The sequence below is a fragment of the Anthonomus grandis genome, chromosome 22 (assembly GCF_022605725.1).
Source record: "Anthonomus grandis grandis chromosome 22, icAntGran1.3, whole genome shotgun sequence".
Taxonomy (NCBI): domain Eukaryota; kingdom Metazoa; phylum Arthropoda; class Insecta; order Coleoptera; family Curculionidae; genus Anthonomus; species Anthonomus grandis.
The window spans coordinates 36,926,568-36,943,470 of NC_065567.1; the positions used below are offsets into that span (position 1 = coordinate 36,926,568).

At 33.2% G+C, this 16,903-nt stretch overlaps 2 protein-coding genes across 2 annotated transcripts; one reads left to right on the forward strand and one right to left on the reverse strand.

Moving 5' to 3' along the window:
- Positions 1-166: 166 nt before the first annotated feature.
- LOC126748467 (uncharacterized) lies at positions 167-6,589 on the reverse strand. The gene is made up of 2 exons (XM_050457720.1): positions 6,507-6,589; positions 167-1,327 (listed from the first exon to the last, which is right to left on the reverse strand). The coding sequence occupies exons 1-2, from the start codon at positions 6,587-6,589 to the stop codon at positions 187-189; spliced, it is 1,224 nt and encodes a 407-aa protein (XP_050313677.1). The 3' UTR covers positions 167-186.
- Positions 6,590-8,247: 1,658 nt separating this feature from the next.
- On the forward strand, positions 8,248-16,537 carry LOC126748565 (uncharacterized). Its single transcript, XM_050457892.1, has 3 exons — positions 8,248-9,000; positions 9,722-9,944; positions 16,252-16,537. Exons 1-3 carry the CDS (start codon positions 8,849-8,851, stop codon positions 16,459-16,461), a joined length of 585 nt encoding a protein of 194 aa, XP_050313849.1. The 5' UTR covers positions 8,248-8,848; the 3' UTR covers positions 16,462-16,537.
- The last annotated feature ends 366 nt before the right edge of the window (positions 16,538-16,903 follow it).

Sequence of the window (16,903 nt, forward strand, 5' to 3'; positions counted from 1 at the left end):
AATTTGGAATAAGCATTAGGCGGAATGACTAAAAACCAGGGCTATGCCAATTACCTTAATCAAGAATAGTAGAAACGGCTTTGCACCGCAAAATGTTAAATATTTGTTGCAATATATTACCCTTTTATAATTAGCACGTGGGGAAAGCAATTAAAACAACACTATATTTAAATCATTGATTATAATTTACTTAGGCACAAACTTATCATATTTAGAAGTTGTTTTTTCCAAAGCAATGGATACGTTATTGTGTAAATTAGAAAGTAAAGATTCATCTCCTTTAAACGTAAGATCCATACTCCTTGCCTGTTTAGCACTAGTGTCGTGTTCATACCATTTATACTTTAGCCTGACCTTATGTCTTGCTATGGATTTAAGAATAAGTACAGTAACGTAAATGATGAAGTATATACTAAAGTATAAAGGTATATACCACAGTTTTCTTCCTAAATAGTAATAACTGTAGTTTGTGCTGCTTACACGTTTGTCCTCTTTTGCGGCCTCCGTCGTATGTGGAATCTCTTCATAGACATGATTGTCATAATGCTGATGATCGAAAAGATATGAAGGAAAAGAATGTGGGTCATCGTAATGAGGTGAGGCTGGAGCTCTAACCGCAGTATGCTCAGGAGTTTCAAAAGGCATTTTTCCATGTAAGTCATCTTGCTGGACCATCATTGTGTCAACAGGATCGTTTTCGCCGCTCATTGGAGGATCAGGTGGACCTTTTGAATAACCAGAAGAATAATAGGTGGCGTCAATATCTGCTGGCGGGTGCGACGGCTTATCGTGTTGTTCATGATTTTGAGGTACGTGTTCATAATCCTGTTCATTTTCGTCATAAGGAAGGTTACCATAACTATTGTCTACCTTTTTGTCGTCATTAATTACAGCTAACGGCGGTCCTAAAGATGGATATGACTCATCATTTTGAGGTTTCGCTTTATCTTTTGATTTAGGGTTGTCTTTTGAAACTGAACTTGGGTCAAACGTATCATATGGCTTAAACTCGGGAGGATTATAAGATGAATATGGAGAGTCATAAGAATTTCTACTGGGCGTCACATCAGGAGCGGATGTTGTGGTTTTTAAGGAGAGGGTAGGACCGGATGGTACATTGTAACTATATCCTGCTTCTTGATTCTTATTTTTATATGCGAATAACGGGCGAGACTCAAATCGGTCTTGCGCTACGATGACTTCACCTATTCCTGGCACATATTCGGTACTTCTATTTTTGATTAACTGAGGTCCATAAACTGGATATTGGTATGATACTTGAGGATCTTTTTTTCTGGTGGTTGACGGTATACTTTTTGGGCTTAATCTAAAAAAGAAAGTGCATTAGAAAAGTATCAATTTATTTGTGTATTCCAGCTAGCTTTTCATTAATACCATTATAGCGTATCAGTGAGTCGCATTCGCTGAAGCGCTATATTTGGATTCTAAAAACAGTTAAAATCCAACGTATTTCAGTAGGTACACCAGCGTATTCAGCCTAAATTTTTAATAGGAAATCGAAAATCCAATTTAACTGTAAACTAAGGTTTCTGGAAAACTTTCAATCTGAGTCATTAAGATACCTGTTATCATTCGGACTATTCAATTTTGACCACATTAAGGTTTATGATATCCACATGTCAAAAGATATAAGTACAAGATCAATGAAAAGTGTGATTTCTTATAATGGACAGGTGCACATGCATCCCCAATGTCTTAAAATTGTGGAACTTTCTATTCGCCCATATATAGCTGTTTGTTGTTAAATCAACTGTTTAACGAATTACAACTATCATAAAATGTGTTAAAAGTTAAACACTGTGTTCTCAGGTTAATCTTGTTAATTAATTTTATAAATATTGAACATTATTAGTTCTAATAACACTGTAAACGGTCAAGTGGGATGCCGTCGGTATAAAAGATGTGTTAGACTGAAACATCTTTGTGATACCATAGTAATTAACTAATATTAATAATCATAACATGGTTTCAAATGCGAAATGTCCATTTTGATTCAAGATGAATTTAAAAACTTAAGTAACACGTAACTATAATTGTATTTAAGTAACGATAACTGAAATGATACTCACACCAACTCTGAATAGTCACCCAAAGGGCATTCGCCTAAGAAGAGGAATGTGCGGCTGGCCACAACCCAGAACACTGCACAAAATCTAAATCAATATATCTGAGTCTGCGAGGTAATAAAATGTACCACTATTGGGTTTTTCAGTACTTAGTACTTCAAGTCTTACAGATACATCAACTGAAAATCACCTAACTTCTAATGAAAGCTTTAGAGCTAATTGAAAATTTTTAAAGAAAGCCCTACTCCACAAAAACATTGAAAAACCATAAGACCTGCGCTATGGAAATGAATACATATAAGATCATCCAAATGTGTGCAACAGGACTCAGATTCAATAATTTTCAGTTCTATATAATGGAATTCATTATAAATGGGCTAAGGATAACATCAAAGGACTTCCGGACAAACGGTAGTGCTTTTCCGATAAATTTGGAGGTATAAAGTATTATATTTCTCCTGTGGGGTTGACGTTAAGGCCAAGTGCACCATTTCTGTAGGATTCTCATTGCTGTTTGCCTTGTAATGGAAATTTATAGTTTATTCCTTATGACGATTATTACTAGGGCTATCTCAGACGGAGATGTGGACAATCTTACAGAGATCTTGGTCGATTTGCCATTAAGCACACCATGGACTTGTTTTTCCCGAAGCTTGTCATTTTCAACCTATCTAAGGGTCGGGGTGGGTTGCTTTCCAAACGTTTCTTTCCTAAGGGCGTATTCATATGTTCAAATCAGGTTCATATAGCCTTGTCTATATGAAGAAAAAGCTTCTAAGTCAATTTCCATTTTGCTACCCTCTATTCTTTCTATATTAAAGGATAAAATGTTATTTGGTTTAAAAGTTTTGAACTGATCTTGTAGATTATGGAATAAAGGTATTATTTTTAAAATATCTCCTTCCACGATAAGAAGAACTGGGAGGACCAACTTCTAGTTCAACCGCTTTGTGGTAAAGGTGTAATCTGTTTTACAATTTTCTCTTTTCTTTTCCTCTGAGTTTGCTACAAATTCGTTTTGCCTTTACTTTTAGCTAATTTATTTTTTTGCTTGGAAAGTCAGAGATACATATTTGGAAACTGCACATATTAAAGGTTTCTGGATGTTAAGTTTGAAATCAAAAATATAGACTGATTTTTAATAAACCATTAGGAGTAATCTTTAAAATATCGCTACTTTCGGAATATTCTGTAGATCTTGTATATTAAGGTTGAGATTTTGTAGCTTAATATTTTTTTAAAACTTACTTTATTGGCAATTTAATGGCTTACCTGTGATTTAGAATATTTGGTCTATTTCCTCTTGCTGCCCTTGAAGTATCATTATTACCCCACACAGCAACTCTTGCATATTTAGAAATGACTGTAGAATTATATGGATAGCACTTACAATTATTAATTGTAAAACTAATTAAAAGTATAATGATGTAGTTCACTTTCATTTTAAATGTGCAACAAAAAGTAAAATTTGTTTTATTTTTTATTTTTGGTGAGTTACCTATTCGACTTAAAAATATGAACTGATTGACTACTAGATTCTTTAAGGTAAAAGAAGACCACGGTTTTTTTTTTTGACTTGGTCACAAACATTACACCCAGAGTGTTAATTAGTTCTGAATCTTTGTTACAGTTATTTATCGTCTATATATTTAATACTGAAACTTAGTGACCCATATGGACTACTTTACGGTTTGTTTTATGTTTACTAAGTAAATATGTAATGTATTGATCAAATCTTCACTTCACACAAAGTTTTGGAAATTGGTCCAATAAAATGTTAAATTATTTGTTTGGTTTATTATAAATTTAAATAGTATCATGAATTTTATTGTGCCCATAAATATTCATAGACATTTTTGATAAAATAAACAGGTTACTCTTCTAATACATAAATAGGTGAGAAAATCATATAGGCTTAAAAATCACGAACTATTCAAATAGCGATTAAGAGATTTGTCTTCTCAAGCTGTTTCTTAAAAAAATTAAAATGGAGTAATGTGTCTCACTAGTCAGCAGTCCATTTAACCGTCTCTTGAGGAGATTTTTAAACAAGGTTTTAATATAGAGGCAAAGAGTATTGTGTATGCATATGATATATCTACCTTAAAGTACGTTAACTTCCCTGGTAATGTTGAGGTTGGTTGAGGAAGGCTTAGAAGCATATTATGACTTCTGATGCTTTGATATGGCCTCATGAAGACTTAAAATCTCTTTGATTAAAAAGCGGTCGGCATGAATGATTCCTGAAATTTGCTTCACAGATATATTATACTGAATAACAAGCAATCTTTAGATTTAATAACAAATCAATTCTTTGGATAACAATCAACTTACTGCTGGTCTCAAAAAACAATACCATACCGAGGGTGAAATTCAACAAGTGAATACAATGTCTTGCAGATATTTGAAGTTCTTGAACACTGATCATGACAGCATAATAACCGGATGCTGATTTTTTGCTAAGAAGATTTTTGATGGAGTTTTAGGTGGACCTCTGGTCTGAGCAACTTAGGCTATTCCAACCATGTCCTATTTCCTCTGCTGGCGTCTGTACTTCAGCAGGGCTTCTTTTTCTTTTTAGGTTCCCTTTAGCAGTATGTGCTGGCTTGGGAGGGGCTTCTATGTTTGTGTCCTCACTCCCTCGCTATGTAGGGTGGGGTTAGCCCCTTCTGTTTCGCGGCAGAATCGTACTAAAGTTACCTCTCCAGACTGCTACTGGTTTTACGAATAACCGGTCTCTTTCAGATTCAAAGTCTCAGGGATCTCATCCAAAGGGAGCTGACCAAGGCCGCGATGCGAAAACTACGACTGTTAAACCGAACTCCTGTCGTCAGAATTGTTCTCTATTGGTTTATTATCTATTGATACATTTGCGAAGCGACATTTTAAATATGCCAACCGTAATTCTAAAGGATTCAATGTCAGTATATTAGAATCCAAATTTTTCAGAATCTCCAAGGAGGGATCGGTTGAATTTACCATTGGGATTGGAAGGTTAAACTGATCATTTAAATAAAGCAGGAATAGAACTGGACCGAAAACCGACTCTTGTGGTACTCCCCACTTAATGATCTCATACAACAAGCCGGAAATATGAGAACCAGGATTGAGAAACACTTCTAAAACCATAGTGATTAAATATCTGCAGTAGAATATCATAACTAGTACAATCAAAAGCTTTGAATGAATCTCAAAAAAACTGTCACCGAAACTCTCCCACGATTGATATAAGAATACAACTTCTGAAGAAGATCGTATATGGCATCATTGGAGGATGATATTTGCTTCGATAAATACAGATAGCATACCTGCTTTTCCAGTTTCACCAAGACCTTCAACAAAGTTAATAAAAGATAGATGAATCCTCCCCTTCCCTTCTTTCTGCACTTTTTAGGCATGATGGAAATATTCCAGTCTCAAAACTTTTGTTTATTTTTTCCAGAATCGTTAAGACCAAATCAGGTATGGTGAGAAATATTTTTGCAGAGATGCCATCATCTCCTGAAGTATTTTTATTTTTTATTGATCTCTAAGGGTTTTTCTATTCTGCTAGATCAGTTGGGAAGAACATAAAAGTTTTTGAGGCAATTACCGTTGATAAGAAGGTCGTTGGATCTACTGATTGACTACTAGCTGTTCTTGGAGATTACCTGAAATACTGCAGTAGAAGTTGTACGTAACTTTGTCAAAGCAACAGGAGTGGCAGGGGGATAATATGTGATTTTTTAGAGTCCATTCTTTTTGGGGGTTTTCAAAAGGTACTTAGCCTGCTAGAATAACAACGTTCTTTAGACAGTCATACTAAACGACGAAATATTGAGCGATGCTTAGTAAAATATTAGATACTTAGAAAAGGGTGAAAATTCTTTAAAGAAACAGTTAGTTCCTAACCATAACCTAAACCATAATATTTTTAACCGCATCATCATTCTTGGACATAATTTGTGTATTTGGAAAAGCAGGATTAAAGGGATCCACTACATTTCTATTGAATGCAGATATGGGTTCTTCTAATTCATTAATTGTTTAATATAAAAGACGCCAATTAAGGAATTGATTATAATTTTTACTGCTAAAAATTCTTACTAAATATGTAAAGCTTTTTTCCCGCTGTTAAGTTAAGTTGATAAATATTTTAAAAATTTGAAACTCTACTAAAGGCCATACAAAAAAAGGTAGCACAATCGCCACTTCTTTTAAAACTTCTAAGCTTATTTTATTCAGAAGGACAACTAAGTGACTCTAGGCACAATATTTTAGTGGCAGATCACTAGAAACTGCAGTATACAGTTCTGTTGAAAAGGTCTTGGAAGCTGTGGAAAATAGTAGCTATTGGAATGTTCCTGGATTTTTTCGAAGCCATTGACTGAATAAATCACAACATTTTATTGGAAAAACTGGAAAGCTATGGTCTCAAACTTGCCCGGCGCTGGATTTGATCGTACCCAACTCATCGCACTCATGACGAAGAGCACGCCAATTAAAGTATGCTCCAAGATCATGTTATGGATCCACTGCTGTGCTTTCTATTTTCGATATAAATGACATGACCCAGACGCTAGGGTTCTTAACAACATTTGGTGCTTCGCCCGTGGCACAAACTTGCTGCTCATTGCTCATCTGACTGTATGGCATATCACGAGAGTCAGTTGGCGAGAGCACAGAAATGGTCCCTCGAACACCGTTTGAATGAAGACAAAACAGAAGAGACAGAATATTGTGTTCTTTTCAAGAGAAGCCTACGTTGGCTCTAGCAATATCGTCATGTCCACCAGCACTCAATTTTTAGGCTTGCACATAGACCAAAAACTAGATTAAGTAGCACAAGTATCCAATATGTGTAGTATATGAATATCTGTTGTCTGTTCCTCAAAAGTTGTGCCCAAACACCTTGACTCAAATAAGTTACATTGACAAATAACCTATTTGTCAATGTAATTTTTTTCCTTGTATATTTTATTGACCTATAAAACTGTAAATTTTGACAAATAAATCATTTTGATTTGATTTTGCGATATTCATTGTGTGCTTAAGTGTTGACGCTAGCAGGGATCTGCATGCTCAAAAACAGGCAGTCAGTCACTAGGTTATAAGACAGCTGCAGATCTGTGAACATACTGACACTCCCGGGATTGTATATTTATGAATATAGAAGATATTTTTCCACAAATACCGAAATACATTTTTCGAATGAAGGACGAATGGGAGAGTCACCACCATTTTAGGATTGAATATCCCATCTCATAGCTTGCCGGCAACTACAATAAGAGATCCTATATATGTATGCATTATTTTTTTAAAAAGATTTAAAATTTATTAAAAAAGAAGATACTGAGACAATGTTGATAAAACTCAGTGAAAGATTTTATTTATTAACATATTTGATTTTTTTCACTGTGCAGTGTTATTTTGTTTTTTAAAACACCTGCGCTCCATATGTTTAATGTGTGTATGTTTTACTAAATTTTGTAATGTATGACAATTAAGATTTTCGTAGAATTATTGGGTCTGAATTTTATTACGCTTATTGACGCAAATCAATTCAACTGTAATGTTTGTGATTTAACATTGTAATGATTGTTGATGGTTATATAGCACATTAGTTAAACTACAGAACGGAATTTCACCCCTCATACAGTCTAAATAAAATCTTCACATATTTGGCCGTACATCTAAATCTATACTAATGAACAATTTCAAAATTTAAACTCTTTAAGAGAGTGTAATAGTGATTATATCCAGTCTTTAGTGTCTTCTTTCCTTACGGAAACTCTTCAATCTTCAAATCACAGCATCTGCTTGGTCAGAAACATAAAAATTTCATGTTGTGCATGATCTGATTATGAATTCATCATATAATAGTTCTTCATTCTAGAGCAGTTACTATACCAGATCTTTGCTCCTCCGGTGATATGACTGCATCTTTGCCGCTTGCAATGTTTACTGTAAAGAAACCACTCAGCTATTTATTGCTATATCTATCCTTGCCCTTTTGAAAATGTTTGAAACTTCATATCTGCAAAATTTGCTTAGCCCCGCTTCTCCGAGATGTTATCAAGCACCCATCCCTTTAGATAATTGTTGATCTTAGTTAAGACCTTTTCATATATTTTTTCCAGCATCATGATTTTCCGCAGTTCCCAGAGCTAATTATTTTTGTCTTTTTACCTATATAACTTCAGCAGATTTTTAAATCAAAATGCAAAATTTCGAGAGCTGATCAATTGTTGGAATAAAAATTGTGATACTGAAGTATTCTTTTGTCGACAGCTGAATCCTGTAATAGAAGGGACAATCATATTGGTATTTGCTGGTTAAAAAAAAAATCCTTTTTTTAATCGAAAAATGTAAAAGATTTAAAGTCAACAAAATTTGTCGTCGTTAAACCGGTATCTCGTCGCCGAATTAAAAATTTGAAACTGTCGTTTTCTAAAAGAATTTTTTATGATTCGTTCTATTTTTGATGCTAAATACATTAATGTGACCCAGTATGATATATTACGGTAACGATATTTAATCGGCCACAGATTTCAAAAAAATCAGTGGCTCAGTCTTTATTTGTTATACAAATTATAGCAATAGGACCCATTTCCGTTATATTGACATGTACTAGATTGTAACAATTATCACCAAGCATCACTAGGTGCCATCAAACTGAGAAATGTATAATTTTTACCAGTTGATATTTGAATATTGTTAATAGCTGAAAACAGCTGCTCTAGATTATTTTGTGTTGTTTTTTTTCACCCTTAATTTTTAAAATGTGTTATATAGTGTTTTACAGTTTTGTTGTTTTATTTTTTTCCTTAAATGGCATTTATTGTACCACCACAGTGTTACCACCATCAACTACAGAAACGAGGTTACCAATCGCAACAACGCAAAAAACTCCGGCTTCATCTGAAAAATCTTTGTAAGTATCTAGAAAGTAGTTTTTTTACAATTAATTCAGTTCCCGGAGGATGACCGGGATATTACTTGGACGAACCTATGTAAAAATTATTTATATATATAATATTGTATAAAATATCTCTTTTTTAAAAATCTGGATTTTAGATGTACTGAGATCCTTAATTAAAATTTTTTATTACTTAAGTCAATCTTTCGGCAAATTTTTAGCAGACTTCCATTGCAATCTTGTCGCCTTTTGAGACATTTTTGTATTTCCTTTAAAGACTTATTAACTAACAAATTACAGATATTCCATCAATGTGCTATTAATGTATGTCTAGAATATTGTTGTATTGGGTCTAATTTTCAAATACTGCAATATCTGATTAAATAAAGAGAAAGTTATCTTGCCAAAATGTATGTAGGGCTGGAAGAAACATTTTCCGTATATCCTTTGAACTTTTGCCTTTCAAGCGTTGTCCCGATTTAATTATTCTCGTTCTTTCTTGTTAGAATATAGTGTTCAAAATCTGACTGGAATTCATAACAACTGTAATTAAATATGTTATCAATTATATTTTCCATATTTCCTTCTTCACCGCTGTTGTCACACAAAAAAAGGAATTGTTTATAGTTGACCCTTATACATGTAATGTGCAGGTTGAGGACTGAAAAAAAATGGGTCTAATGAGGTTTAAACAACGGCCTTGACGATGTTTTACAGCAATAACTATAAATTTTAGGTATGAGAAAGGTCTTCGAGATTACGACGAGGAACAACAATCGATCAGGCAATCAAGAGGGATGATGATGGACGATAATATAATTTATCATGATGACCACCACCACGAGGAGCCAAAAATGGAAATGAAGGAAGAATCAAAAGCAGCAGTCGCTGATCCGTGGGAAGGATATTATGATTTTATTATTAATGAAGGCAGTTTTAAATTTTGGGCAGCTTTTCAGGTAATCAGTTTGGATATTTGCAAATTTAGCTTTGTGATCTAAGGTATCCTCTTATGTAGATCATATTTTTTCCTAAGCAGGTAATAAATTTACCAATATTTGCTAATAAATATAAACTGAAACTCCAAATATTTAGATTGTTCTACGCTACTTATAATATACGCTATTCGTTAGATCTTTCTCTATTCTTTAAAATATGCGCCGGGCTGGGTAAGACACTCTTAAGAATTCATATAAATTAATCATCCTGTTGTTTTTATATCATTGTTTATGACATTACAAATAATGAAACGTTACCTTCTCCACTTGCTGCTATGTATCAAGTTCCCTCTTTGCCTAAGTGCGGTATCATTAGCATGTATCCAATAAACTTGTTCTGACCTATATCCATTGGCGGTCTTATTTATATTTTAGATTTCTTATATTCGTTAGATTAAAAGGCTATAGCATTAAGCGGCATATAAAAGTATTAATTTTGTTTATGGGAAACGTGCATTTCTAGGACTCAAACAGGTTAGATTAAGTTGTAACACAGATAATTGCTATACTTTGGTCAGTTGTCTGAAATCCACCAAAGAAAATAGAGTATTATCCCAGGAAATAAAATGATTATGATTAATACAAACCTTTTCATTGTGAACTTACGATGCTTACATAAACCTAAACATCACAGATAATTTTTGGAAATATACCTACAGTCTAACGGTCATGCTCAACTCGGACTAATATTTACTAAAAATTAAATTGTTTCAATATTGATTCAGGATGGTTAAAAGTGGTAAGTGGGGAATTTATGAATCCTACAAATACCTATCCAAAGACCTAGTAACATATATCAGACGTTAATTAGTTTTGGCGACAATAAAGGATAACGGTCGACATAATAAATCTCTATAAAACTAGCTCGAGATAGATTTAACATTCTCCTAACGAAAAGGTGTCTAATAGTAAAATGCTTAAAAACAAAATAATAAGATTAGGCATTCGCAGATTTCCTGAATACCAAAATTTAAAAAATATTTCATGAAAAAACAAGGAGAAGTTGAAATTAACTACTGCTTGTGGTAGCTTTCATTGATGTAATAATAATGTTTTTTACATTACTAAGAATTACACAAAACCACACAGAAGGTCCAACAATACTTCAAGATTTTTAGCTATCATCACTATTTATATTCTGCCAAAAAATTGGCCTTGCATTTGTAAACAAGTTGAGGTCTTATGATCTTTTGGTTGGGAAGATTTAATCTGATGAAGGGAATATCGTTAAGGACCCATATTCTGGTCGATCTACAATGACCGAGTTTTGTGAGTAAGTTGTTTGATTTGGGTTTTATTGTGGCAGGAAGATTTATATAGACTCGCTGGTTGGTGTAGGGATAAGAAGCTTAGTCTGAATGTGTCCAAGTGCTGTTTTATTAACTTTTATACAACAGAAAACATACTACTATTATGTTATTATCCTATTATGTTGATGGAAACAGTTCACAGAACACCCACAGTATTCAAAGATTTTTACCTATTATCACTATTTATATTCTGCCAAAAAGATGGGACTTGCAAGTGTAAGGAAGTTGAGGTCTATATGATCATTTGGTTAGAAAGATTTAATCTGATGAAGGAAATATCTTTAAGCTACTGGACAGTGACAAATTTGCCTTGGAGGATTTTAAACGACTTGACTTAATTTATACAGGTTTTTCAAAGGATATAGATTTTTCTTTGGTCGAGTTGATCATGAACTTTTTTTGTATTTTTTTTACTCTCGGTTGGATTGCTAGTTTTCTTGTAGGTGATCATCAGAAGGTGGAAATGGGTTCTTTTTTATGTGAAGCAATTATTGTTACCCCCTCAAGAGGGGCATTGGTCTCCTATTATATTTAATTTATTTGCACAAACTATTTTTAAGACACTTCTGCAGGAAGACTTAGATAGACTTGCTGATTGGTGTAGAGACAACAAGCTTAGTTTGAATGTATCTAAGTGCTGTTTTATTAGCTTTGATAAAGGGGTCAGAAAACATACGATCTTCTATCATATTATTGGGAACAGTTAAGAACAGTTATGTCTTTCAAGAGAATCTATTTTTTCATGAAAATCTGAACGAAATTACAGTTAAATCATCAAAAATACTTAGCTTTGGCTTTCTTAGGCATTGTACAAATTTTTCATTGGATACTATAAGAAGTGTCTATGGTTCGCTGGTTCGTTCAAGCTTTAATATGCCTCCAAAGTTTAGTCACCATATTAGGCAGTATAGAACTTGTCAATGGAAAAAGTTCATTCAGATTAGGTTTGTTTATTGCTGATCAAGATTATGCATTAATTGAGAGTCGTTTACATCTGGTTACATTGGAGCGTAGATGGATATGATGTTTGTACATAAGCTAATTAATGGTTACATAGATTGTTGGAGTGTAAAAGCTTAGATTTACCAATTAGGATTAGAAGAGATGCTTTTCAATCTTTTCGTATTCCGTTTCACCGTACTAATTATGGTAAAAATTCTCCCACAGATCGTTATTGTAAACTCATGAATAATTGCAACATTGAAGTGTTTGGCCTATCGGTTAATTAATTTAAGAAACAATTGATTATTTCTGTCATATAGTTTTATTGTTTGAACCTTTTAAGTTTATATCTCTATTATATGTATATTACTATGTATCTTGGATAACTTTAAATAAGCTTGTAAACTATTGTTAAATTATGTAATAACCCTATTACATAATTCGTCATTAATTCGTCATTAATAAATAAATAAAAATAAATATTTGTTGATTTCGTGGCAGCAGACCTAGCTTTGAAGCGAGCTACCACGGTGAGTCTGCTTTTAAATTTTATTTACGCGTTCTGATTTTTAATTTAAATTCTTCATTAATTCAGGGTTGCCAAGGAACATATTTCAGTAGGTATAGACTTATAAAAGTGTAAAAAGTAGAAAAATTAATGACTTGCACTTTTTACACTTTCCTTTGTTCTTCTAAATTGATACGAATTTGCCTAAAACCCCTTCCACTGAAGATAATCCAACCAATATATTAAAACTTGCTTTACGGTGCTTTTTTTTAATTATCATAAGCCCTCAATTGGGCAGGACATATTATATAGAATGTAGCCATTTAAACTGCGTTTCAAAAGATTTTTCTCAAAGATATGTTTTTTAATAATTAAATTGGATTTGTTGGGTTCACCTCGGAGTCGATTGCAGTACGAGTAGTAACATAAAATATAAATTAAATAAGTTGACAGAAAAAAGAAATGTGCCAAAATATGGTGGATAGTAGCAGGATCGAGGGCTTCTGGCCAAGAAATTACTGCCCTAGCCGAAGTCATGGCCTTCATTGAATTTGGTCCGAAGATATGCTAAAGACCAACTCTACTGTTGTGCGCAGTCTCCAAATCATTTGCTTCTAAAATAGACTTTGCAAATTGGCTAAATAATTTTGGTACAAAGTCGATATACAGTGTGGCCCAAGTTGGGTGTACATGTATGGGTATCTTGGAAACTATAAGAGATAGAAAAATGATTAAATGTGAAAAGTTGTAGGGCATTTAGTTACCAATTTAGTGGCGGTTTCAGAAGGATTTAATCTTTTTCCGTTTTTGAAATATTTGGAAAAAATCAAAAAGTTGCATTTTTGAAAAAGGGCTGTATTTTTTTTTTTAATTTTAACATATTTTTAAAACCTGTAAAAACATTATTAGGACAACTTTTAAAGGACAACGCATACGTGAATTCAGTTTTTGTTTTCGACGTTTCGGTTCTGAGATTCCATCCTCAACTCCTATTATTCTTATGGCGGCCATTTTTTTTTGCTAAATTAAAAAGATCTTTTTTTTTTCTTTTAAAATGGTGTATAGCACTTTATGAGTTGGCCATGAATGCGGAGGCCATGTCTACGGAGGCCATTTGTCGTATAAACAATTATTACTGTTTACTGATTTAACGTAATTTACTGACAATTCCGCAAAATATTATTTATTTGATTTAACTTTTTATCTTGTTTAGTAGTTCTTATCTTGTAAATTTTTTGTTCTTGTTCGAGTTATATATAATAGTTTTTTCGTATCTAGTTGTTTTCGTTTGTATTTACTGGGTTTTGTTTAAATTTGTAATTTCCGAAAATGGCCATGCGATATACCAGTGAAGAAAAATTTGGCATATTGGAATGTTATATTACATGTAATAAGGAATGCAAATCTTGCAATCGCCAGATATTTGGAACTGTATCGAGACAACTGCCAGGTCCAAGACTATTCGCTAGGCTTGTCATGAACCTTAGAACTCATGGATGTTTTGAAATACCAACGCCAGAAAATTATCAAAGGGGCAATGAAGCTCGCGATGAAAACATTTTAGATCATTTTAATGCGAACCAGAAAACATCGACCCGAAAAGCTGATATGAATATACCAAGGACTACCGTTCAAAGAGTCCTTAAAAAAAAAATATCGTCTATATAAGCCTACTATTGTTTAAGGTTTAAGTGATACAGACTACCCAAGACGATTAGAATTTTCAAACTGGTTTGTAAGGGAATGTCAAGAAATACCTAATTTCAGCAGAAAAAATATTTCGACCGACGAGACGTTTTTTAGCAACTGCGGAGTATTCAACAGGCATAATCGTCATTTTTGGGCTACTAAGAATCCTCAAGTGGCTGAAAGTAGGCTACAAGTAAGGTTTGGAATTAATGTATGGTGTGGTATGTACGATAAGTTAATTACCCACTCCACAAAATTATTTTCAAGTAAAATGCTGTAATCACCATGCATAATATCACCTTCTTGGGCCCTTTATTTATAACCAAACACTGACAAGTCAAAGATATTTAAATCTTTTGGAAGAGCAGATATTACCTGCCGTGAGAGCTATAATACCTGAAGGACAAATACCGAGTGATGTGTGGTTCAACAGGACGGGTGTTCCGCACATAATACTCGGGACGTTCAAAACTTGTTAACACAAGCATTTAACAATAAACTTATCGCGAACCGCGGTGCTGTAAATTGGCCAGCTAGGTCTCCAGATATTACACCTCTGAATTTTTATCTTTGGGGATATGTTAAAAATGAAGGTTACGAGTTTGAACCTCCTGACTGTCGAACAACTAGAGGACAGTGTTCGGAATGTCTTAAATAATATAAATAGAAACACCCTGCGCAAGGTAACTAGAAGTGTTTTAAAGAAATGTGAAAAATGTTTTAACAAAAATGGCCGTCATTTTGAATAGTTTAATTTAATATTATTGTTACAAGTAGTTAATTGTTTTATTGTTTGAAATTATGTAAAAGTATAAGTTAGCAAGTTAATAATTGTGTGTACGACAAAATGCCAATAAAAGTCATGGCCAACTCAGCGAAAAATAAACTGTTTAATTTTTTGACGTAAACATAAAATATTTTCATAAAGTGTTATACATCATTTTAAAGGGAAAAAAAATCTTTTTAATTTAGCAAAAAAACAAAATGGCCGCCATAAGAAAAATATAAGTTGAGGATGGAATCTCAGAACCGAAACATCGAAAACAAAAACTGAATTCAGGTATGCGTTGTCCTTAAAAAGTTGTCTTAATAATGTTTTTACAGATTTTAAAAATACGTTGAAATAAAAAAAATACAGCCCTTTTTCAAAAATGCAACTTTTTGATTTTTTCCAAATATTTCAAAATCGGAAAAAGATAAAATCGTTCTGAAAGCGGCACTAAATTGGTACCCAAATGCCCTACAACTTTCCCCATTTAACCAATTTTCTATCTCTTATAGTTTCCAAGATACCCATGTACACCCAATTTGGGCCACACTGTGTGTGATATGTGTCCTTTTATCTAAAGAAAATATGGACTTCCTATATGTAACAGTTCAACCATAATATATTATGATTGTTATTATAATTTTTAGACTATTTGGGAAGGCTGGTATGATATTTTTATAAACGTGTATATGTTAATGTATGTGTTTAAACTGACCGTAATTGCAAAAAAAAATACTGTAGCGAACAAATCACAAATCAAAACAGAGCACCAACCAGTTTTGAAACCCCAAAATTGCATGCCAGCTTTTCGTGTTTTATTAATTAAAAAAAAGTGCAGAATGCAGACCTGCTCACGCATAACTTCCTCATAATAACTTTTAACTTGTAATAAAGCGACAGGACCTTAGACCATTGAGTCTTTTAATGTTCTAAGGACAGGACCATACTTTTTTAATTTTATGTGCTGTCTGACTCTGAACTTCGCAGACACTCCGTATATAAATATATTATGAAAAGTTCCTTTAATGTAATTGTTTGTTTCCTTTTCAGCTGGTCACTGCCGCCCTCCTTATTTATTCGGCGTTTGCTGCAGTCTACTATGCAAAATTCAACGTTATAACGACAGATTACGATTATTATGACGATTTTTATGGAAGAGGTCGAGAAAACCCAGCAAAGCCAACATTCTCATGGGCCGGACTATCATCACAAACTTTTCAAAGAATAATGGATGCGATATCGTCAAAAAAATATTCATAGTATTTAAGTAAGAAAAAAATATAAAAAAAAAATAAAATAACTACTTTATTTGAAGTTCTTATATGTATTATATTAACATTGCCAGTTTAAGTGTTAAATAAAACAAACGAACTTTAAAATGTGCCGTTTCAATATGATCTAAATATTAATTTGTAAGACCTGAAATTGTATTTGGCATTCCTAGAGTTCTCAATATTTAACTACCTAAAAGTGGACCAAATGGGAATTTTTCATCATCTAAACAACGAACGGACTTACGTTTGACATCAATAACGAGCAAAATTTTAAAACTTAATAAAAAATAGTTCATAATGCAGACTACTAAGTAGTCACTGAAAAACCACTGGATACTGAACTCTGAACAAGCTCACTGGATTACCTTCTTTATTTCTGATATTCGAGTGTTGCACTCACACTCACTTACTGACAATTTCAAGCACTG